The sequence below is a fragment of the Lactuca serriola genome, chromosome 3 (assembly GCF_051521515.1).
Source record: "Lactuca serriola cultivar US96UC23 chromosome 3, Lser_US96UC23_V15, whole genome shotgun sequence".
In the NCBI taxonomy this organism is placed as follows: domain Eukaryota; kingdom Viridiplantae; phylum Streptophyta; class Magnoliopsida; order Asterales; family Asteraceae; genus Lactuca; species Lactuca serriola.
This window is the reverse complement of record NC_136410.1, coordinates 220,819,166-220,829,633: the sequence shown is the minus strand read 5'-3', so window position 1 is coordinate 220,829,633 and position 10,468 is coordinate 220,819,166. Positions and strand designations below refer to the sequence as shown.

The following is a 10,468-nucleotide window of genomic DNA, read 5'->3' as shown; positions in this document are numbered from 1 at the left end:
GAGCTCGCCACCAACCTCGCTAGGCTCGCTAGCGAGCTTGAAACACTGTCCCCTAGCACTCGCTAGGGGGGTTGCTAAATCAAAATCGTTAATTGCTTGGCGAGAGGAGAGAAGGAAGTTTGCTGGATTGTGATTGGCTACATTCTCGTTCAATGGATCCAACCTAATTTCATTTGAACAATCGAACCATTCAGAACTGGGTTCCAATCGATATCGCCTTCAAAATCGCCTCTTTTCTTTAGGTCTGTTGATTTCTTTCGCTAATCTTCTTCCAATCGATTTTTCAATATTTTGAGAAATTACGAATTAAGAATTGCTTTCTGATTTTGGAAAATTTCTATGAATTCAATTTGGCATTCTGAAGGAATTGGAATCGGTTTTCAACTCCTCCCCCACGTTCTCACAGTCGATCGTGAATCGATTTTCAGGTTCTTCCAAGATTCAGCCAACCACGATACGAAGGTGGAGGTAGGCTCCGATTTCGTATCAAAAGACTTCACCTTCAGGCGAAAAAAAAAGCCTAGGGATCAGTTCGAATAATCAGTAGCAAAAGTCAGACGTAATCTCAAAAGTTGGCATGGAGAGAGTCTCGGAATCCACTTCAGGTAAGTTATTCAACATGGATTGTCTATCTCCTATTTCTTCTCTCAATTTAATAGCAGTCCACATAAGAACTTTGAGAATGTTATCTGGTGCTTTCTTGATTTTCATCCAAAATGTGTTTTCTTCTTATGATATGGCAAGTTCGTTCATTAAGTTGCTACCCCAATCGACACACAATTATATTAGTACCGGCCAAATGTGCTCCAAGCCTACTCCATTGTTAAGGATACTGAAGATGACCAATCTGACCTTGAAGACTGTGGTAGCGTTGATGATAATCCCAATGATTCATCCTAGAGAAATGTGGTTATCTGGACTGATGGAAGGTGAATATTCAGATTTAAATATTGAAGAGAAATTGAATGCTCTTTTGGCTCTAATTGATCTATAAAAAGCGGGTTCCAGTATAAGAACAGAGGTAAATTAAATAATATAATTTCTTTCTAGTATTTGGCAAATTTACTGTACCATAATTCACATAATCTTTCAAGAACCTGTATCATCATCATCATCATTGGGTGCTCAGTATGTTCCTCCCAATGTTTATCATATTGGTTATGGAGCAAAAATAAAGAGATCAAAATCAAAGCAACTTGAGAACGAGTTCAACCAGTTGATTCATAGTGAGAAAGATGAAATGCAAGATATGCAAGTTGATTCATCAGCAATTATCTCATTGATCGTAGGTATAATCGATACTGGCTTTTCGTGGGCCCGTGTAACACATGTGATCCATGCCAAAAATGGATTTACTTTGAATCATCTGATGATTGAGGGATTAAGGTTTAAAAATTTAAAGTCTTTTTTCCATTTTTACCTGCTACAAGCTAGAAACTGTTTTACCCTTTCTCTAAGCAAGGTTGATTATCACTTCACTTGTATATATTCTTATAAATTCTTACTAGTATTCACTTAATAAACATCCAATATTTTTCATTTTAATGGTAATACAGGGTCCAAACAAAAGGATACTTAGCTAATTATCAATGCTTGAAAGACGAATGGCTCAAGGCAAGAAACAGTTCTTGTTTTTTCCAGTGTGGTTGTTGTTTATGTTATATATATATATATATATATATATATATATATATATATATATATATATATATATATATATATATATAGTGTTTTTTGAATCTAAACATTTTTTTATAAATCTTTAGGTGCTAATAATCAAGAGGAAACTGTCGTTGAAAGCATAAAACACGCAAAGGAAGTTATTGCTTTAGATGTCAAGGATGGGAATTCATGGTGTAAGTTTATTGCATAATTTATCATCAATACATAAGAATTTATGTGTATTGATGATTTTACCCTTTCTGTTCTTCCAACAGACAACTTGGGGAATGTTTGTTTGACATGTTTCTTTGTCACGGGGGAATGGGATCACAACAAATTACATCAGTCTTTAAAAGCATACCAAAATGTTGTATGTTAGAAATCTACTTTGTAGATTTGACTTGAAAAAGTCAAATTTTATCTGATATTGTTTCTTTCATGATGTAACAGGAGAAAGATGAAAGCATGAAGTCAAACCCAAACTTATATTTCAATTCTGCTACTGTGAATACATATCTGGAAAATTACGAAAGGGCCCTCAATGGATTTGAAGCAACTGCATCAAAAAATCCTTGTCTTAATGCCACCGAGGAAGTTCAAAAAATGGTCAATATTTTTAACAAGCTAGACACTTTATTGAAGGCAAGTTTCTATCTTTGTTATTACCCTTTTCTTTTTAAATTTCAAGAAATTGTATCTTAAATATTCAGATAAATAAAAGTAGAAATCAAGATTGGTTTTCTTGGATGAGAGCTCGAGTCTTTGATGTGAACTAACTATTTGTTTTACAGGGACAAATCAAGGCCAAATGGCTAGCTTCTTAATTAATTCTCACAAAAGGTGGTTAACTCTCTTATCAACATGTATCCTAGCTTCTACTAATTATCAATGTTTATGTGTTCAGGTTTGTCCAATCTGCTGTTGCTTTTACTATCTTTTGAGAAGGCAATAGGGAAAAACCACTGGGGATCATATTCTATAGGTATATATAAATATAATTTTAAGTGGTACAATTAAAGAAAAAAAAACTAAATCTTCACTCTGTTTTTTATTTGCAGGGATGGTGTAAGTGATGGGCAACTAATGAGCCGAAAGCAACTTCTTTAATACAAGAGTGGGGACACTGCTGACTGTTGGTGCATGCTGTCTTTATATGATTGCTTGCTTTCTCATATGGTCCGGGTCTCTTCTTGCCTCAGGAGGAAACTATATTTTTTTGATTAATACTTATTAATGCAGGAATGGGGCTTTGAACTTCCAATAGGTAATATTTCATATCGTGCAATGATCAAATATATAGATTTCTTGCTGGCAACAACATCTGGAAAAGCAGTAGCAGAGAGATTCCCTAGTAAGCTAGCAGCTCCATTTAAGAAAACTAAGCTTTCTTCTTATGCCCTTGCTGCCATGGTCGAGAGTGCTATTCTTTCAGAGGTAAAAAATAGTAAAACCCTTTTCTTTATTTGGGAAAAAGACTTAATTACCCTTTTCTTTAACAGGAATTAATGCAAGGTTTTGATCAAGAGACTGTTGCTGTAGTAGTAGCTAGACTAACTTCTTATAAAATGGAAATGGAGGTGAATTTGCACTTTCCTTTCTAGTACTTTTTGCACAAATCAAATATATAAATTTTATTTACAAAGTTACCCTTTTCAGGAATCATTTGATGCAACAAGGTGGATAGATAGAAACCTAATTCGTCTATGTTCCAAATTTGGGGACTATAGAAAAGATGACCCTTCTTCATTTTCTTTAAACCCTAGTTTCTCATTGTTCCCTCAATTCATGTTTAATCTTCGAATATCACAATTTGTTCAGGTAAAAAGTTGTTAATTTACCGAATTGCCCTTTTTGTTATATGTTCTTAATTTTATGAAATGTTGGCAGGTTGTTTAATGATAGTCCAGATGAAACTGCTTATTTTCGAATGATGTTAAACAGAGAAAGCATAACAAATGCAATTGTGATGATTCAGCCTTCATTAATTTCGTATTCATTTAACTCTCTTCCTTCTCCAACATTGCTTGATGTGGCATCAATTTTAGCTGATAGAATTTTGTTGTTGGATTCTTATTTTAGTGTAGTTGCTTTTCATGGCATGACAATTGCTCAATGGAGAAACAATGGCTACCAACATCAGCATGAACATCAAGTACTTTTTCCTCATTTCACTTTTCCTTTTTATAATTTAAAAAAAACATCAGATTAATATTTTTTTTATATTTTGTAGGCATTTGCTCAGTTGTTACAAGCTCCACACGATGATGCATAACTGATAATACGTGAGAGGTTTCCTGTCCCACGATTGGTGGTGTGTGATCAACATGGTTCTCAGGTAAATGACCATTTTACCCTCGCATTCCAAATAACAAATTTCACAATATTGATTAGTGGAGATACACCAAATGACTTAAATTTCTGCTTAAATGGTCTCATATGGCCTGATCGGACTCCTCATCCTGCTCTAAATGGTGATTACTATAATTTTTTTTCTTAGTATTTAGGTTTTTGTTTAGTTATTTCCAACAAAAATGTTTCCATGATGAATCTTTTGGTAGAGACAATGTATAAGAATTACTTCATTGAGCTAATTATGATGCGATCCTTTGTTTATTTGTTTTCAGAGGTCAAGTATTGCTATCAACCAATTAAAATTTCGTTCATCAATGACGTAATTAAGGTATCAATATCATCACTCTTACTTATTTGTCTATATCATTTTCATGAAAATGTTTATGTTGCGTATTATATATTCATGTCCAGTTGTGCTTTCTATATAGCAAATGTTAACCTTGGTCTTTGCATTTTTTGTTCATAGATTACAAACACCAATTTCTTTCAAACAACAGAAGATCTAGAGTTTAATTGGGTGATTGAAGGTGATGGATGTAAACTTGATTTTGGAACTCTCAGTCTACCAACATTAGAGTTTAATTGGGTGATTGAAGGTGATTTTAGTTCTTGAAACGAGACTCAAGATATCATATTTTGGCATGGCTAGAAGCTTTGGAGGAAATGAGACTCAAGCAAAAGTAAACACAGAGAGAGTTGTTGGCACATAGTAAGTAAGATGATGCAATTGTATGTAAATGAGTTCATTTTTTATAACATTTACTTACTTTTGGAATAATTATTTGTATTTGACATATTAGTGAAATGAATTATCTTTGTTATTTATGGTATTTTATTTTGTATTATGAGATTTTTAATGTATTATTTAATTTGAAAATTAGTAAATCTATAAATAATATTTTTTTTAAACATTTAAAATTATGATACGCAAAAATGTGTGTCATTTTCATTTATGACATGGCTTTTCTTGACAGGGGCTTTCTTGATACGCATTGCGTGTCATTAACACACGCGTCGTAAGGTTACGACACACGAATGCGTGTCGTTTTCCTTTATGACAGGGCCTTCCTTGATACGCATTGCGTGTTGTAAACGCGCGTCGTAATTGCGCATCGTAAATGAGCGTCGTAAATGCGCGTCAACTATAGACGACGCGCAAAAGCGCGTCGCTTTTGCGTCGTCTCTCTTTATGACAGGGCCTTCCTTGATGCGCATTTGCGCGTCGTCTGAGCCTTTTACGACGCGCAATGAGCGTCGTAAAAGGCTGTTTTTCTAGTAGTGTAAGACCACAAGCACCAAAATCCACCAACAAGGCTTAGATTGATTCAATAACGAGTAGGGTTTCAATGAGAGGTGTTTTGGGAGCATATGGGACGTTTTGGACGACATAACATTGTTTAAATAGGGTGAAAACCCTTGGATTAGGTTTTTTGTCCAGACAACACTTATTCGTCGAGTCTGGGACCCAACTCGTCGAGTCCACGACTTAAAATCCGCGTCCCATCCCGCTTCTACTCGGTGAGTTGGTCCTTCAACTCGCTGAGACCAAGGCCAAAAATGCAAAATACATAGATAAAAATAAAAGAAGAGCGTACCAAGAACCAGGTGCTACAGTGTTAAGATCAAGTAGGAAGAAGTTGATACTTTACTTGAACTTTCCTTTAGAGCAAAATCTTTGTTTTTGTTCTTAAAGCCTTAAGAGTATTATTATTACAAGAAGAGGACTAGCATCTTATCAGAGTACCTCGAGAAATTGAGCTTTCGGTTTCGAAGATCTGTGCACGTAATGTATGGTTTTTCGTCAAACAACCTGTAAGTTGGGTTATGTTTCTCCTACTTTAAATATAACTTATATTTATGTTTATAATCGTTATTATAAACTTATAAATAAGATCTATTACTAATATTAGTTGTTATATTGACCAATCTAATTACGAAAATGATGACAAGGTAAGATCAGTGAGGTCTTTAAAGTGGATTTTCCAAACAATATATCTTTATATGTCAAACAGATCCTACCTCCGATACAATCTTATTTAGCTGTTTCTTATCAACTATACACCAGTGTTTCATTTGGGATTATTGATAAATCTGATTGAAACTTTATAACGATTAATCCTTATAAATACAAAGGAACGCTAAGGCTTAATAATATTTATATTTAGGTCGTTTTAAAAGGAAAATCTAAAGCGTCGGTCAAGGATCTGACAATCCCGCGAGTCTTCCACCTATATCACGTGAGCGCATAGTTACTTTCATTAACATAATTTAATACGAGTAATTATTAAAATGTATTGTAATATCTGGTTTTGAAGTACTTCCATTGTTGGTCCTTATATTATGATGTATTGTGCTTTTGGTCCTTAAGTTCAAGAAGCATGCAAAAAGGGCCTTAATGGCATTATTGTAAATTGAGGCTTCGGAATACGCCATGCGTACATGGTGTACACCGAGCGTACATCATTATACGCTCAACGTACTTGCTAACTAAGGAAACCCCTAACTTTTAGGGTTTGGCTGGTAATTAAGCATCCTTATGGACTCATTTCCCTTCACCTCATCAACGTCCACCCTCTCATTAGTGTTTGTAACCCTAGTTCACCATGAGAAGCCATTTCTAGCCTAAAAGTGTGTGTTTGTGTGCCTAGAAGAAGAATGAAGGAAGCCAAGCTCATCTTGGAAGAGTAAAGCACTTTAGATTTGGGACTTATTCTTCATTGGCAACCTTTCAAAGATAAAAAGCTTGCAACTTTATCCCTCCATCTCATAAATGTAGTGTTGGTTGTTTTATGGAGCTTTTGGGTCCCAAAATGTTAGATCTTGAATATGGCATGTTCTTGACCTTTGAGTTGTCCTTTCAGACCCTAGGTTTGTTTTGCAACCATCATACATATATTTATCGTAAAAAGTTTATTAATAAGAATTATATTTAAATTTGGAAATATTTGTATACAACCTCTTTCTACACATATTAGTGTGGAAAATTTACTATGAGTGATATTCTACATCCTTGATAATTTTATCACGAGTGATATTCTATATCCTCGAGAGCCTCTAAGGTTGCAAGCATACAATATTAGAAAACAAACGTCAACGAAAGACACATAATGTCAATGTCTGGATTGTCGTGATCCTAAAATTCAACTCTTTTCAAAACTAATTAGTTTGAAAAGTTATTATTTGTCAAACTCAGAACCATATAATCACATAGCTACTTTGAGGATCTATTGACAAAATGTTGCAACCATTACCGTATAATCATATACCTACTCTTGAGGAGATGTTGCAAAAGTGGGGCAAATAGCCTTGATGCTCAAGTTATCAAAAGGGGCAAAAGTCCACATCGTTTTCCATGTTTTTGTACTAAAATGAACAAGTTAACATTAGCCAACATCTTGTTCAAAGATTTCCATCTTTGGCTTAACATGACCAACTCCTAATTTAACCAAATACGATCCTATTATTAGAAAGAAAGATACCATCAGTGTTAGTCGATCGACAAACTACTCTTATTGATATGAGGCACCCAACACATTTCGTGATTTGTAGCCTCGAAGACAAGTCTCTTTTACAATAGGAGTTTAAATAACACTTTTTATCAAGTAAATGGGAAGTATTGCCTTTTGTGATAAGTAGGCGTGGTATAATTGAAATATTGTTTGTTGAGATGTTAGTAGCGACATGATGGGGAAGAGCAAAAGAAAAGAGTATCCCGAAATACCATTTGCTTAGTACTTCCTCTTCTATCTCCTCCTACTCCCTTTTTTCTACATCCATTCTCCCCCGTTTCATTGATCATTACAAAAAGATGGTCGGCAATTCTATAGCAAACATTCCAATTTGCCCTACTACGATGCTAGCTGCACAATGGGTCTCCCCCAAATCCCGTTTAATTGCCCTAAATACATTCCCTTCAACACCCCCAAAACGGCGTTTACTTACTGTAAAAGCCGCATCTCACGATACAGAAAACAGCCAACAACCCTCATCGTCATCGTCTTTAGAAAGCAATAAGAAGAACCCACTTGCAGTTGTCCTAGACGTTCCTCGGAACATCTGGAAACAAACGTTGCGCCCTCTCAGCGATTTTGGGTTCGGTAGGCGAAGCATTTGGGAAGGCGGAGTTGGGTTGTTCTTGGTGTCCGGCACTGTGTTACTTGCACTTAGTTTAATTTGGTTAAGAGCTTTCCAGTTGAAGTCCAGGTTCAAAAAGTATCTAGCTGTATTCGAATTTTCTCAGGCTTGTGGGATTTCAACTGGTACTCAAGTTCGGATCAGAGGGGTTACTGTTGGTAACGTTATCCGTGTTAATCCTTCTTTGAAAAGTATCGAAGCCGTCGTAGAGGTTAGTTGCATTGTCCCTTGATCTTCTAGTGAAAGATTTTGAGGTTTATTGATTGATTGTTGATTGTGTAATTATAGGTTGAGGATGATAAAACAATTATACCTAGAAATTCGTTGATTGAGGTGAATCAGTCGGGGCTTTTGATGGAAACCATGATTGATATTACTCCTCGAGATCCAATTCCGACACCTTCTTTTGGGCCTCTGGACCCAGATTGTGCTAAAGAAGGCTTGATCTTGTGTGACAGACAAAAGTTAAAAGGAGACCAAGGTGTAAGCTTGGATGCATTAGTTGGGATTTTTACACGTCTTGGAAGGGAAGTAGAACAAATCGGTGTTGCTAACACTTATGCATTGGCTGAAAGAGCTGCTGCTGTTATCGAAGAAGCAAGACCATTGCTTTTGAAGGTTTGATTTCATTTGGTAACCTTGTTCCCATTTTCTGATTGAATACTTATAAAAGAATGGAAATTGGAATTTGAAGGAATTGAAAAATCTGTAAGGGGTTTGGTTGGCATTGTAGTTTGTAAGGAGACTTTGGTCTTTTTGATCCTGATGAAAAGGGAATGGAAATTCATTTGCCAGCCAAATGCCTTATGAAATGGAATCTCACATTCCAATTCCTCCTGATTCTAAAGATGATCTTAAGTTTGATTTAAGTGTTTGCTCATTTTGGCGTTGGTTTGCTGAATTTTGTGGGAACTGGAATTCAAATCCATTTTTTTTTTTTTGGTTTCAAATGAGTAATGATATGAACTGCATTGAAATTCACAAAATCCTTTTAATCAATATTCAGTAGGCAAACATCTTGTTTGAAGTTTGTGCCAAGTCAAGAACACTGGAGGGGGAGTATTAGATCCTATCACTAAATCTAATTGGCAAACATCTTGTTTAGGGCCCACATGTGTCATGTCAGGTTGTGTGTTTGGATTTGCATCGAAAGTGATCCTGTTTCAAGTGTTTGGCAAAAAAATGTTTATGATTATTTATTTAGTGTCGAAACAACTAGATTATCTGATTTTGGTTCTTCAAGTTGCTGCAAATGCGTTCCACTTTAAAGATGCAGTTATAAGATTTTAAAAACTATTTTTCCCCTTGGAAAGAAAATTGGTTAGATCAGTAAAAAGTATAAAAGATATTTAAGCCCTTTAGATGTGAAATCTTGATCGAGTAGGCTACTTAGTTATATCAACTTTGAAATCTTGAACATTTTAATGAGCAAATGGTGGTTAATTTTTTCAAAAAGTTTGGTTATAATGTTTGTTTTTGTATTGTAATGTTTGCACCACAGATCCAGGCCATGGCAGAGGATGTTCAACCTATGCTGGCGGAGGTTCGTGAAAGTGGTTTGCTGCAGGAAGTCGAAAGTTTAACCAAAAGTCTCACTCAAGCATCACAGGATTTGAGGCACTGCACTTACTTCATCATATATATATATATATATATATATATATATATATATATATATATATATATATATATATATATATATATATATATATATATATATATATATATATACATCTCACATTATGCTCTGAGGTGTTGCTGAAAGAATAATTTTTTTTTCAGTTAACATTGAGATTTTCCTTTTTTGATTTTGCAGAAGAGCGCATTCGGCAATTATGACTCCAGAGAACACAGAGTTGATTCAAAAGTCCATATATACCCTTGTATTTACTTTGAAGAACATTGAGGTATGTATTTAAATTTTTTTTTTTCTTTTGGTTACAAGTTTCTTGACTTGTAATTCTTGATAACATTTTGGCATTTTCAGAGTATAAGCTCCGACATTTTGGGATTCACGGGTGATGAAGCTACCAGGAAAAACTTGAAATTGGTCATCAAATCACTCAGCCGACTGTTGTGACAAGTCAAAACTTAAATATAAAACCCACAATTTCCATTTCCAATTGTTAAAGTTTATAGATTGTGCTGTGATTCGGTTTTTTTAGTATGTGTTATAGGATGCATTTTGTTAGTAGAGTTGAGATTTTCAGTGTGATCCAGAGAGACATCTCGTAGGATTGAACCTTCAAAACGTTGGTACTTTGTATTAACTGATTTTTCGTATTATATGAACAAATTATATTTATATCCATCCATACAT

General features: G+C 34.9%; 1 protein-coding gene and 1 long non-coding RNA gene across 2 annotated transcripts; both read left to right on the top strand.

Annotated features, from left to right (window-relative positions):
* The first annotated feature begins 4,052 nt into the window (after positions 1 to 4,052).
* On the top strand, positions 4,053 to 4,590 carry LOC145094803 (uncharacterized). Its single transcript, XR_013703571.1, has 3 exons — positions 4,053 to 4,133; positions 4,287 to 4,342; positions 4,481 to 4,590. It is a non-coding gene; the product is annotated as an uncharacterized LOC145094803 (long non-coding RNA).
* Positions 4,591 to 7,678: 3,088 nt separating this feature from the next.
* Positions 7,679 to 10,459, top strand: ABCI15 (trigalactosyldiacylglycerol2). Its single transcript, XM_079031794.1, has 5 exons — positions 7,679 to 8,359; positions 8,437 to 8,766; positions 9,650 to 9,765; positions 9,965 to 10,055; positions 10,136 to 10,459. The coding sequence occupies exons 1-5, from the start codon at positions 7,823 to 7,825 to the stop codon at positions 10,226 to 10,228; spliced, it is 1,167 nt and encodes a 388-aa protein (XP_078887920.1). The 5' UTR covers positions 7,679 to 7,822; the 3' UTR covers positions 10,229 to 10,459.
* The last annotated feature ends 9 nt before the right edge of the window (positions 10,460 to 10,468 follow it).

Excerpts from the sequence above, each read along its gene's own strand:
- ABCI15 (XM_079031794.1), top strand. The coding sequence starts at position 7,823 with ATGGTCGGCAATTCTATAGCAAACATTCCAATTTGCCCTACTACGATG. Across the intron at positions 8,360-8,436 it reads GTATCGAAGCCGTCGTAGAG|GTTGAGGATGATAAAACAAT; the intron begins GTTAGTTGCATT and ends GTGTAATTATAG. Across the intron at positions 8,767-9,649 it reads CAAGACCATTGCTTTTGAAG|ATCCAGGCCATGGCAGAGGA; the intron begins GTTTGATTTCAT and ends TTTGCACCACAG.